The sequence below is a fragment of the Parasteatoda tepidariorum genome, chromosome 4, assembly GCF_043381705.1.
Source record: "Parasteatoda tepidariorum isolate YZ-2023 chromosome 4, CAS_Ptep_4.0, whole genome shotgun sequence".
NCBI lineage: Eukaryota > Metazoa > Arthropoda > Arachnida > Araneae > Theridiidae > Parasteatoda > Parasteatoda tepidariorum.
In genome coordinates this window covers 41,814,786-41,829,460 of record NC_092207.1, presented here as the reverse complement: position 1 = coordinate 41,829,460, position 14,675 = coordinate 41,814,786, and the positions used below count along the sequence as shown (strand labels likewise).

Genomic DNA, 14,675 nt, shown 5'->3' with positions numbered 1-14,675 from the left:
TATTTTCAGCATTTTCCATATTGTACGATTCCTGTTAGGACACTGAGAAAAAAGTATGGTTGAAACTGCTATAATAGGGTCCAATTTAAGGTATAACTAATTTACCGATGGGAACACCAAAAAAAAAAACTCGGTAATTTTTCCCGAAGTGCTTTAGTTATTATTTTTTTAAAATTAACAATAAAATATGATTTTAAATTGAGTGATAAAATTTGGTAAATGTGGTTATTTTAATTTTAGCATGATATCTTATTATAACATGCAATAAAAATCATTCGGTAAAATTTACTTTTCAGTTTTGCATTTTTTACAAAATGTGTGGTAATAGGAACTATAATTTTGAAAACCAGAATTTCCGATAAACAGTTATATATGAACGGGAAAATTACCGCATGAATAGTTTAAATTCCATATATTCCATATATTTGTCATTACCAAACCGTACGGTAATTTTACCAGAATTTTTTTCTCCGTTTTCATTTAGGAATGTTACTTTCATTTTAATTCCTTATTTTCACTAAATATCTTTCTGCCATTGTTACTTCATTTTAAAATAATGATTAGAAATATGATTGCTTCAGTTCGATGGCAAAAGTTACATATTTTGATGTAATGCAATTATTGCATCTGATTTTTGTAATTCCACTTTATAAATAATTGTTTGCTTAACTTTTGATGAAGTTATCATTCCTAAACTTGTTAACTAATTTCTTAAATAAGAATACACATATTGTATGATATCGTGTTTCTTAACTAGCTTTCTGAACATGAAATTTAAAAATTAAAATACTAATTATTTCCTTTAACTATTGAATGATGGAAGTTAGCTCGACTTTTATTTTTACCGTGTTTACAATTTTCTGTTCTGCATTTTGTTAACTATTTTATTTAACGTCAATATGCATTTTAATTTTTTATAAAATGAATAAATATTTTCAACAATTCATGGATATATTTTCGTTTTATTATAAAAAATACGTTCATTATATTTGGGCATAATATTTGTAACTTTACTTTCAGGTTCATAATTAATTATCTCAAAGATCTCAGCATGAAATTTTCAACATAAATTTTAATAACGTTTTTTCATACGTAATGATAATAGATTAAAACCTTAAAGCGTGACTGGTCATAAATAAAGATTTTTTTTATAACTGATTTTAAAATTTTATAATTTAATTTCCATAATGTCTTTTAACACAATTACTTAGTATTTATTATAGCAAATAATTGGAGGATGGTAGAAGTAAGTTTTATAATACAACTTTTGTTCTAAATTAAAGATAAAAATATATACTACAAATTTATTACAGTTAAAATACCCTTAATATCAGTTTTTTTCGCTCATAATACTCATAAAAATTATTAAGAAAAATTGTTAAAGGCGATGTTTTTTAGCATGTAAAGAAAAAGGCATTTTGGAGTAAAGAATTTCTTAGAAATGTCTGTACACTGTAAAAAATTCGTATTCTTTTTGCGTATTTTCTCTGTACATTTGACGGTTTATAGCTGTGTTTTAACAAAATGGTTTTTCTTTGTTTTTCATGCAAATCACAAACGATTTAAATTTGATAACTCTAGGTTTTTTTCAAATGATTTCACGATTATTTTCTTTACTTGTTCTTATTTCTCAGCAATTATTTCACGGTTTTGAACATCATTATGGTTTTATGGTTTTAACCATTTTATGGCTTTGAACATAAGTAAAAGTACGAATCACCATTTTTATCTAATTGATACTCTACCTGATTATTATACTAATTACTCTACCCGATATTTCTTTAGACAAAATGTTAGTATGTTAAGCTGCAAAACAGTTTTTATTAAGGTGGGCAGATACAGTTTTAAACGTTTTAAAAAGTAATTATAATTTCAATAAGTAAGGCTTTTAAGATCTAGTTTAAGATTTTCCTTTATATTGAGACACTAGATGTTTGGTCGATCAGGGGACAGAGTGCTTGCCTCCCAATGAGGAAACCCAGGCTCGAATCCTAGCATCGACTGGTCGTACGATTGTTGATCTCTGCTTACGTTGACCATAATGCTATGATAGTTATTTTATAGAGTTGTTTTGTTAAAACAATAAGGCTTGTTGATAAAAAAAGCGGTATTTATCTGTTTTTAAATAACAGTAATCTTTTGTGAAGTAAATGATCTTATACTGGCAAACCAGTTGACAGTTTTTTTTGTTGAAAATTTAACAGATTTTTTTTTTAGTACAGCTAACAAGATTCTTACGTGACGTATTAACAACTGTTGAAGTACGATAGATTTATAGACAATAAAAAAGGGTTTGAAAAGGTCGGAATAAGAGAAATTGTAGACGTGTGTAAAAAATTCTTGTTCCTTCTTGATTAATCTCTTCTGTCGGAACTCAACTATTCATTTAAATGCTCGTTCGAAAATGAAATAAAATTTACGGTTGTCTGGATGTGCTTCAGAAACGCCGGAAATTAGTCTAATTTAGAAATACGTGCTCTGGAAATATTTCGAAAGGACATTTATTCTGGGTGATCAAAACAAGATCATGTTTTGTTTTTATAGGAAACAAAATAGCAATTATCTTTCGTTCCAAAACATCTCAAACAAAAATCGAAAGTTGATTTCTAATTTTTTTAACAGAAATGTTTTTAAGTTTGCATTTATTAAAAATTAATCAAGTTTTATGGATAAACAAAGTTTTATGGATAATCAAGTTTTATGGATAAAATAAAGGGACACAGAATAATTTTTATGCATGTAGTTTTTGACATATTAATGCAGTCATTTCCCATGGAATCACAATTCGGGAGTTTATATTTGGTAAAATTAAAAGGGGAAATATAAATTTTTGAACAGGAAACACGCAATAAAGACTGGATACGGAAGTGTTTTTAAATTTTATTAGTAGAATACTTTTTTTACTGGAAATGAAATTAGGCTAAAAGCTTTAAGTCCTTTTTTAGATAATTTACACAATGCTTTTTAAACATATTTTATATTCTAAGAATGGCTTTAACAGCTATAAGTAAAACTTAAGGTTAAATTTTAAATTCTTAGAAAAAATAAATGTTTCTCTTCTTTCTGTTATTTTTATTCAATGGTGTATTTTTAATCAATTAATTTTCGTAAAAAGAAGTGATTCTACTAAAAAAAGCAAGTTTTTAATGTGTAGTTTGCAGAGTGACTTCAGATTTTAAGAAAATATGACTGTAATAAACGGCGAAAGAAAAATCGTGTAAAATTACCATACTGTATGCTCATGACATTTTCTGTAAAAAAACTCAATAATTCTGGTAATAAAAACCAAAATGAACAGTATTTAAATTATTCATTTGGTGATTTTTCCGTTCATATGACAACGGTTTACCGAAAATTCTATTTTTTTAAAATATTGTTCTTGTTATCAGGCATTTAGTAAAAAATACAAAACTGGAAAGTAAATTTAATCGAATGAATGGTTTTTAAGCCATGTTCTAAGGTATCATGATAAAATTAGAAAATTTTACTACATTTATCAAATTTTAGTACCTATTGTAAAATGATATTTTATTGTTAATTTTACCGAAATCTTTACCAAAGTACTTTGGTAAAAGTTACCGAGCTTTTTGGCGTTCTTACTAGTACATTCGGGTACTTTTTGACCATATTTTTTTCTCAATGCAGTGAAAATACAAAATTTCCCATTTGATTTATTTGAAATAGGATTATGATTTATGTTACTTCGAATAAGCTTACAACCCTCTATTTATTAACGGTTTATTAATGGTTTACTCCTAAATTGTTACTAAATTACATAAAATTTCATAGAGAAACACATTAAAGCAATTTAATTTATAAATGATGGATAAACTTAATCTGGTTATAGTATGAAAGATTCATGAAAAATGCGCAACAGTGATTATTTGTTGTTGTTGCTTAAAACAAAAATGCTTCTTGCATGAAAGATTTCATACTGAAAACTTTTTTTTTCATTTCCATCATTTACATGAATAAAATAAGTTTCCGCTTCAATATTTTACTCGAAACGATTATTCTTGGGACAATTAAGTATACGGAGTGAATGCTTACTTGAACTAAGTTTTTAAGTAAATTTGTTAATAAATATTTATTAGAAATGCAGTTAGACTTTTAATTCTTAACATTTTTTAATAGTAATAAAATCTTTTTCAGTATTTGCGTTGTTATAAATGGAGGAAAATAATGAAAATTCATTTAGCGGCAAGTTTGTATACAAGATGAACAGTGATTTTGCAAAAAAGATTTTCTTATATAAGTTATATTAGACAACAATTGAAGAAAAAAAAATAGTATTTATTAACATAACTTATTCCCTATACCTATTACCGATGCAATATTATTATTGAATTAAAATTGTTTTTAAATTTTTCAGATTTCAAAATATACTTATGCTTTAAAGCAACTTTTTTGTCGTAAACAAAAATAAAAAACCAAATTTCAAAAAAATCTAACTATCCTTCTCAAAAACATTTTAAAATAATTTTTTGTTCTTAGAAAAGTAGTTTTTATGTTTAAGGAAAGAATAATTTTTTTTACACGGAATGAGGCATTCTTATTAAATTTCCGTTTTCTATGGTAGTGACATTTCTGGTAAAAAACTGATAAACATAATTCGGGTGAATATAAAATTACGGTATTTAAATTATTCAATTGGTAATTTCCCCATTAATACCGTATCTGCTTACCATCAATTCGGATTTTTAAAATTATGATATTTATTACCACACATTTATTTTCAAATACAAAACTGAAAAGTAAATTTAATCGAATAAATTATTCTTATGCCATGCTTTGAGGTATCATGATAAAATGACCAAATTTTATGGAATTTACCAACTTTTATCAGTCATTATAAAGACGTATATCATTGTTGTTTTTATCAACAAAAAAAATTGACCATACTTTTTTTCTTTGTCAGTCTATTCATGGGCATTAACGTAGATATATAATAGCAAAATAATGCAAAAAAAAAAAAATTTTAATACCAAATAATAAATTTTTGTTTTAATTTCTTTACGAATCCTTAATAAGGGAAGTATTACAATTTTAAAATTTTTTTACTAAATGTATTATGTAAAGGAATTTTTATATAACAATAAATTTCGTTAAAAATTCCGTCAACTAATAGAATTTTTTTTAGTGTTGTACGTTTAACATTGCGTTAAATTTAACAAGAAGAAGAGGAATATTGCAATTTCATAAAATCAATAGAATATTGCATAATTTTTTTAAAATTTATTTCCTAAGTGTCTATTATTAAACAAATAAACAAATAGTGCTTTTACGTTATTCTTAACAAAGTGACGAATATACTTAAGAAATGGAAATTAAATTTTCACTATGGATCGTGACAAATTAACACAGTATTACACTTTCCTTTGTTATCGTACAACAACAACATAAACAAATTATTTATAATTTGTATACATTGTTGTCATACGAGATGAAAATCAAAATTCTACAACACTAATACAATAAAAGAATTTGATTTCGACAAACATCTAAAACATTTGCTTCAACGCTTATCTCTTCAGTGAATTTTATAATAACACATACACTTTTATAGTTTAGATAAAATGCAATAACTTACCTGGTATGGTTTTAGATTTTCCAAAATCGTCAAACAGTTAAGGTTCTAAATTAAGTAAATATGGATGCTACTGTAATGAGACGGCATGCTTTACAGGACTAGTTGATTTGGGAATCCTTTTATCCCTAAATATCTATAGGATGACGTAGAGGATGATAGGAAAAGGATGATCGAATGTTAAACTCAATCTCTCTCATTTTTCGTTCTCATTGCTCTTGCCGAGGAAGGGATAACGATTTGACAAATATCGCCAAGTTTGGCGATCAAATATGAAGCTTATTTTTTTCATATATATTTACTGCTACTATTGACGATTTAAGTATAAAATGAAACTAAATAAAAAAATTTAAACCGCAATAAATTATAATCTCAAACTTTAAATTATAATTAACTTAATAAAAATCTTTAATAAAACAAAAGCTTTTAAATATTATAAATCATTGTATCACAAAATTTATTTAATATTATTAATATTTTTAAATATATTAGGAAACATAAAAGGAAGACTACTCGATCTACAACAAAAAATTTGTTATGCAAAAGTATTTAGTTAATTTGTAATTTTTTTCTCCAAAATGTTATATTAAATGACAATATCTTTATTAATATAACTATTATATATTTGTGTAATTATGGAAAAAATCTACGAGGAGAAAAACATGTTTTAAGCAATTTTTTTTACAATATAATTAATTTAAGAGGTAAATAAAAAGAAAAGAGAAGAAAAAGAGAAAAATGGATAGAGAGAGGAAGAAAGAAAGATAGATAGAGAGAAGAAGAGAGAGAGATTAGACGAGTGAGACAGAGATATATTTAATAAAAATTTAAAATCTATATTTTATGCTCATAAAATTTAGTTTGAATCCAAACAGGTAAGAAAATTTTAAGTTATGAGTCTTAGAAACTTGAATTACTATATAATTATTCAATTTAACGTGAGGACTTTTTTCATATATGTTTGAAAATATGTTTATTAGAAAAGATTACATAGACACAAAACAAATGTATTTGTTTTAAAAATTATTTTTAAGTTCGGAAAGAGATGGATAAAAATTTTGTTCCACGCAATGTCGCCAAAAAGGACTACCTTAGTCGCCAAAATGATCAGAAACAGTTGCCAGTTTTCTCCTCCCGGTTTCATCAAAATCGATTATTTCACCCTGCCCTCTACTTCTGCGCATATTTACAGGGTCTCAGACGACGATTTGGACACTACTAGCATATTTTTTATTTTTTTCTTCTTCTTATTTATTTCTTGCCCAGGTGTAAGGAAATTAAGTTATTACGATTAAAAGAGCCTAAATGGCTTATATTCCAGTCTAAATATTTTTTTCTCACAATTTTAAAAATGATTGCAGAAATTTATCAAATTTAAAAAAAAAAAATCTGAATATTGGAAGGTTTTAGTAAATAATAATATCAGATATAGTCGAGTATTGCTATACACATTGTGTCTTAAATGAATATAAATTTAAATTAATGGAATATTGGGGATGTTATAACTTTCAATAGAATGATGAATGTTCTTCTAAATGCAATGCTTGAAAAGTTTTGTTGGAGAAAAATTAGAATTTAGTAATTCATAATTATATTATATTATGTAATAATTGGAATATTATTGTACACATTATTGTTGTTTAAATAGATATTAATTTAAATAATTGAAATGCATGTGTTGTTGCATCTTCAATATAATGATGAACATTTACTAATTGCGATGTTTGAAAAGCTTTGTAAAAAACTTAAAATCTTACAGAAAAACATTAAGTTGAATAAAATCGTTATTTATAATTAAACTCTGGATTTATCATATCCTTGTATACGAGTATGAACCTACTCAAAGTTCAGAAATTTTAAACCTTAGATGAAATTGCTTTCAGTTGCACAATTAGTATAAATTTATAATAATAAATATTAAAAAAAAGTCTTAAAAGTTCAATTCAAAAGTTATAGATTAAAATCGTATTCCTTGTAGGCCAATTTCATGCAGCTAGGAAATTTTTTAAATTGCTGAGTGCAAAGTCAAGTGAGTGAGTACGAAGATATTTTACTAATTTAGAGATAAAATTTTAGGTTATATATGATAATTATTTGCTCACAAAATTGCTATTGTCTAATAATTATTTAGCTTATTGTAAAACAGCTATAAAACATTCCTTTCGTGATAAAAAAATAATTTCGGAGATTATTTTTTTATGCACTGTACTTGGAGAAACACAATTGGAATAGACAAAACTTATTATGAAGAAAAATCTAAAATTCAAATTTTCAAATTAGTTAAAATTAAATAAAAAAAATCAAAGAATTAAATTAAATTAAATTAACTAAAATTAAAATTAATTGAAGTTAAAATTAACTCAAAATTAAAATTAACTAAATTAAAATAATCAATTAATTAATAAATCAATGGATTTATTTGAGTTTGTGTTTACATTTTTCTTTTCATTCAGATTTAGATTTGCTTTAATGCAGATGTATAGTTATAGCAGTAAACTGAGAAACTTGAATACATAAGAGACTTTATGTTTTTTTCCCATATAAAAATAATTATAATTCTTTCATGTTTCATTGATTTATGTAACTACGCCTTCTTCGTAATGCACTAAGTCACGCGATATCTCTGATCTTTCATAAATGTCATTTAAGTTATACCACTACTTTTGGGTATAGCCCAGTCAAATTTGACTTTCAGTTTTAACTAATTTTCGAAAAGCTGGAAAGGGTTTTATTTCACTAAAGGCATCTCAAATAAGAAAATTATCAATTAAATAAATAATCCAAGTCACTGAAGCGGTAAAATATTACGTGTTTAAAATTTCATTCGCTTCGAAAATATATAAATAGCAAATAATAGTTGACATGTTTCAAGCGCTTTAAAAATAGGCACCCATTTTCAAGACTTGTCAGACATGAATGAGAGGAAAGGTCATATCACTACTTGAAAAGTCATCTATTTCATTTCAAATTTATTTTTTAGTTAAAATAAAATGGTTCTCTCTTCTCATTCACGTCTGACAAGTCTTGAAAATGGGCGCCATTTTTAAAGCGCTTGAAACTTGTAGACTGATATTTGCCTTTTATATATTTTTGAAGCGAATGAAGGTTTTAACCAGGTAAATTGCAACGTTTTCTTGGGGTGAGCTAAGCTTTTGAGAGCAAAAAAAACTGATAAAATTTTAGGCATTTTCAGTTTATTCTTTAGAATATTTAAACGATGCAATCATTTTCAGCCTTCTTGGAATTAGTTGGAGGCATAGCACTTGTGTCTTGCACAGAATGGTCTAATATTACAAAAATATATATTTATAGCGTCGTATCTCTGAAATTGCATGCATATTCATAGAGATCCTGCCAAAAATATAGATTCTGCTTAATATAGAATAGCTAACATTTACTATAATTTTCCATATTGCAAGAGAAAAAATCTTAATATAGTCATTTTTGTAAAGATATAAATATTTTCTAATTGCATTTTTGCAATTATTTTTAAAATTCTTTTTGTTTTCCTGTATCCTTAGAAAAATAATCACTCGAAATTAAATAATGTAGTAATTGATTTTATTTTGATATTTGTGTTCTCATATTATCCGTAAAATTTTTCTAGACAAAATTTGATCCAGCCTTATGTTTTTGTCTATAATTTCTGAAAACTTAATCTCAGTTTCAGGATTTAAAATATCTTTTTGGATAGTTTGCTTGAAAATAGTACGCAAATAAGTTTTTATCATTAAGAAAAAAAATGCAAAGTGCATGCAAAAATTTGTGTACAAAATTTGTGTGCAAAAATTTGATAAAATAAATTTAAAATATATGTTTAAATGTTGTAAAAGTTTTTTTTTTAATAGATCCATGTTTTATATTTATTTTATAACCGTCGTTGAACTGTTGGCCTAGTTTTTAAGTTGAAGACTACTTATGTTCAACTCCGTAGCCTTGTAGTTTTGAACCCAATTCAGAAGACAAGGGAACTCCTGGGTCAAGAATTAAGAGAAATTTGACTTCGTGGAGGACTTGGATGGAACTAACCCGCATTTGCGTTACATGGAGAAGAAAGCTTCCCACGGTTAGCTTGACGGCAAGGGGACTTTAACCGATCATCCGTCTACCACTGAGGATATGTTATGTCAGGATATCGCTCTACCCCCCCCACCACGGCTCCACCAAATCTATAATATTAGAAGGAAGAGTTTGGTCTGCATGGCAGTCTGTTTTGCTCATGCGTATGTTCCTCTCACAGTTACAGGACAGCTTGGGCTATCATTTTGAAATAGTTACAGCATGTGTAAGAAGAAACTTTTAGCCAAAGAACTAAAAATTATTCCAAGATTTCAAATAGTCCGTTTATAATGGACGTTTGAAAAAGGTTAATGGTTTAGCAATAGGCATTTTCGTAAATTTGAATAATTAATTAAATATTTAAAAGATAATATCAACTATATTTTCAAGCAGCTTTGTTTGATTGAAACAGAGTTTCACTGAGAGTTAATCGCTAATTACTTATCTTTGCTCAATTATATCAGCTAAGTAAAAGCAAGATCAACACAGGGAGACCTCAATTAATTATTAGTTTCAAAACTATCTGAAACCACGAGTTTAATTTCTTTTTGGTTTCGCTATTGAAACGTATTCTTATAAGCATAAAAGAGGAAAAATTATAACGGTAATTGAAGAAAAAAAAATTTAAATAATTTTTTGAAGTGCAAAATTATTGTAGAAAATTTCTCGATTTTTGCAAAGTTCGGCAATATTGTGTTGGTTGCGAGCATTAGCATTATTTTCGGTTTCGAATGATATGTATAGTTTAGTCAATCTTTGTTTGAATGAGATGCTTTATAATCTTAAAATTAAAAGTAATCTAATCATATCTTAATCTTAAAACGAATAACTAATCATACCTTAAAATTAAAATTTAATAAATAAGTAAAGTGAAACTTTTTTTTGTTGTTAATATGGTAAATAGTAATTTTTAAATGATTTTTAATGCTAAAAAAATTAAAAAGCGCTAGTCTTACATTTATTGTAGATTATACTGTTTAAACTGAAAAATATTGTATTTTTTAGCCTTCACTTCTGTTTTCAGTGCTTTTTCGTGAATCTGTTTAAATATTCATGAAAATTTACTGTATAAAACTCATTTTTATTCAAAAGTTTATGCAATAGTTATAAAGGCAGAAAAAAAAGAAAATTTATTTTTACATTTTGGTTATAAGGTTTGGAAAGGGAATTTTACTATTTTGAAAAATAAACACAGCAACTTTTATTAAAATATTAAATAAAACATCATGAAAAAGACCAAGAAAGTTCATTGCTATTATCTCCGGACGCAGATAAATTATAACACAATTTTTATTGTTTAAATTTGATTGTAAGAAAAATTTAATATTGCATAATTTTTCTTACATTTTTTTCATTATATTTGATAGTTATCTTTATTTTATATTTCTTCCAATTTTATTATCATATTTATATGGATTTAAGAAGTGCAATTTCGATGTTTATAATGTTCAAAAATGAAAACTTATGAGCTGCGCTATTATTTATTTCTGTTGCCTTAAAACTAAGACTTTTGAGGAGCACATACATTGTAGAAAATTTCAGATCAAATTTCACCAAAAAAGACCGGCACTGTGGGTACATCATTGGTACATGTTTGGGTAAAATAGATGTTACCGTAAAATATTATAAGGTAATTTTTACTTTAATATTTATTTAATGAAAGTGAATGAGTTTAATTTTCCTCTTTGTAGTTTTACTAAATGAGTTACGGGAAATTTACCAAATGAATGGTATAATTTCCGTATATTTTTGTTTTACTACCAGAATTACGGTTTTTTTTGCAAGAAATTTCATTACCGTATAAGTACTGTAAATTTAGCAGAATTGTTTTTCCATGTAAAACCAAAACTTAAATTATTGATTCTTTTTAAACTCATATGTAAGCCAGTTAGAAGAACATATTTGCAATCAAAATTTCAAGAAACACCTGTAACGATAATATTTTTATTCTAATTTCGCAACAATAATTGACACAAATCGTCAAAACTGGTCTTTATAGTAGGTATATATATCAATATTTCAGTAAAGATTTTAGTCCCTTTCCTGGAATGACCATCTATGGCTGGCAGTAGGGCGACGATGTCTTGGTGCTTCGTCGTGTCTCCTTGGACAATATCCAGATATGGGATCATATGCCCCATATTCACATTCAGGAATATGGCAATGATTCGCTTCTACACACCTAAAATAGAAACATCATTTGAATTATACTTTAAATTTGAATCATCCATATATATACACTCTATAACAGAAAAATCGACGCACCAAGAAGGAGTTGTCCGATTGAAACGAAAATTGGCAGATAGGAAGACAATGTGCAGAATAGTAAATGATTAAAATTTCAGAACAATTGAATTATTTACTGCAGAGTTACAGAAACAAGTTCAATAAGGTGTTGACCCGCCTCTAGCCTGGATACAAGCTGCCACACGGCGTGGCATAGACCGATAAAGCTCCCGGATTGTCTCTAGCGGTATTTCCTGCCAAATTCGATCCAATTGTCGAACGAGGCCATCAACATTCCGTGCCAAATGCAACCGCCTTCCCATCATATCCCAGACATGCTCGATGGGAGAGAGATCTGGCTATCTGGCAGGCCAAGGAAGAGTTTTACAAGCTTGCAGACAGTTCACAGAAACACGTGCCGTATGTGGTCTGGCATTGTACTGCTGAAAAACCAGCCCAGGGCGCTGCAAAAGGAACGGTAGCAAAACAGGTCTTAGGATGTCGTTGACGTACCGCTGTGCAGTAAGTGTATCTCTAATGACGACCAAGGGGGTCCGGATGTCAACGGAAATGGCACCCTAGACCATAATGCCTTGTTGAGAGCCGGTGTGGCGTGCAATAGTGAAGGCAGGATCCCACCTCTGCCCTGTGCGTCTCCAAACACGTTTTCGATGATCGTCAGGACACAGTTGGAAGCGGATTCGCCGCTAAAGACCATACGTCCCCAGTCGGCATCATTCCAGCCATATCTGTTCAAAACATTCATGCATACGAAATTTCAAAACAATCGGATGATTGCTTCTCGGTGCGTCGATTTTTTTGTTATAGAGTGTATTTCTCCTACACAGCGACAAAAAAAGCCTCATTACAACTCCCCGAATGGCAACGCTAGAAAATCGACAAATGATTGCCACTAAAAATGTCACATGCCAAATCTAAATGAGGTGGCTCAACATATAGCGCCTTAAAAAACGGAAACTGAAATAACAATTCAGCTGCGGCAATCTCATACTATTAGGCTAGGCAGGAGTGAGTAGTCTTTGTCGATAGATCTCTAGTTTAGTATTTTGTCGAAAGCGCTTTTTTTCACGAATTTATATATTACGAATTTATTTGAAGATTTTTGATTTATATCACGAATTTATTTGTTTTAGTATTGTCATTAGTTATTCATTGAAAAATGAGTCTCAGTCAATGAGTCTTTATTTGAATTCATATTTATTTTAATGACTTAGTATTTACTAAAAAGATGTAATTTTAAAAAAAAAATTGTTATATGGATTTGAATGATTGTTTTGAATTCTTAGAATTTTGTGCATTAGCAATGAAGCCAAGTTAGAAACGAGCGAAGCGATCTTGGTTTGCAAACCAAANCTTGGTTTGCGAAGCAAATCATATAAGATTGCGTAGCAATTTTCGGGGGTTGGCGAGCATTAGCGACCAGGTAGCGCAGCCCACTAGTACTATATAATTCTTTAACAAAGAAATTTAAATAATTAAATGTAAATCTGAATAATTTCACGTGCTTTTAAACGAAATGTATTCTGAAGAAAGTATCATCACCGACAAATCATTTTTATACTTTTCATACTAGAGTAGATGCTTATTGCTACCTGATATCACGATTTTTAAATAAATGACTAATTAATTGAAATAATGAACCAAATTTCATCATAAATATATCGCATGTTCTTTTACCAGTAATTTATATTTCCTTTCAAATCGATATTTATCGTTCATTGTCTCTCTTTGTTAGTACAACTCTCAATATAACCGGCACTTTGGGTGTATTATCCGTAAAATATTATACCGTAACTTTTATAGCATTTTTTAATTCGAGTGGTTCAGTATTTTTATCTAATTACTACTCTAAAAATTACGGTAAAGCAGATTTTTCGTTCCGTAACATGTTCCTGTAAAGATGGACTTTACGGTAAAGATACCGGCACCTGAGTCTCCGTACGTTTTACCGTAATTTGATCCGAAATTTTTAACAGTGTAGTTATCTATACCTATTGTTGCTAAAATGAATATTATTATTAAATAAATACATTTTTAAATGAATGTATTTTTAATAGAACAAATTTTTTAATAAATAATTAAATAAAATTTTCATTCCTAGGAAATCACATATTTTTTTTACTCATACTTAATTGTTCCTTCAGAGTAGATGTTTCTCAATAATATAACAATTTTTAAATAAAATGAGGTTTTAAACACTAAAATTTTTTTAACACGCAAATGAATTTTTTTTCTATGCTAAATTTTTGTATTAAAGTAGATATTATTGACAAAAACATTTGCTTAAACATCATTCTTTAACAATTACAGTTTTTATGTAATTTGTTGTCTCTGTTTTCTATCTCAACTTTAATAAAATCACATATAATGTTTTGAATGGTGTATAGATAACTTAATAAATAATTTGCTAAAATCCCTTGTTTCAATTCATAATTATCAATTTAGCTTCATTACGGATTGTTAGGTTTAAAAATCAAGATAAAAAAGGAAATAAAAAGAAATACAACAAATTTCATTAACATAATTTAATAATTAAAATAATTTTTTCCACTAAATATCAAGATGGAAAGATTTTGTTTAAAGAGTCTTAACTCATTTATAAAAAATAGAATAAATCAGAATGAAAAAGGTGAATAGAATTAATTTACGCAATATTACACCGAGAAAAAGTTATAATCAAAACAACCCGAATAAGTTAAAATTTACCGTATTTCTGACTCTACGGAAACAAAAAAATGCTCACTAATTTTTTTGATTAATTTTACAATGAAATATCGCTTGA

At 27.5% G+C, this 14,675-nt stretch overlaps 2 protein-coding genes across 3 annotated transcripts in view; both read right to left on the bottom strand.

Annotated features, from left to right (window-relative positions):
- The window catches only part of LOC107444584 (beta-1,4-glucuronyltransferase 1), a 34,596-nt gene extending 28,775 nt beyond the window's left edge, over window positions 1–5,821 (bottom strand). Inside the window, exon 1 of one of the 2 annotated variants that reach the window (XR_006224688.2) lies at window positions 5,591–5,803. The gene's annotated coding sequence lies outside the window, so the exon portion shown is untranslated. Of the gene's footprint in view, window positions 1–5,590 lie in introns of both variants that reach the window. The other variant, XM_021146094.3, reaches the window with a different exon arrangement.
- Window positions 5,822–11,576: 5,755 nt separating this feature from the next.
- LOC107438671 (uncharacterized) overlaps window positions 11,577–14,675 on the bottom strand; it is a 44,926-nt gene continuing 41,827 nt past the window's right edge. Inside the window, exon 6 of the mRNA XM_016051000.4 lies at window positions 11,577–11,828. Coding sequence (XP_015906486.1) covers window positions 11,678–11,828 — 151 coding nt within the window. The 3' untranslated portion in view covers window positions 11,577–11,677. The remainder of the gene's footprint in view (window positions 11,829–14,675) is intronic.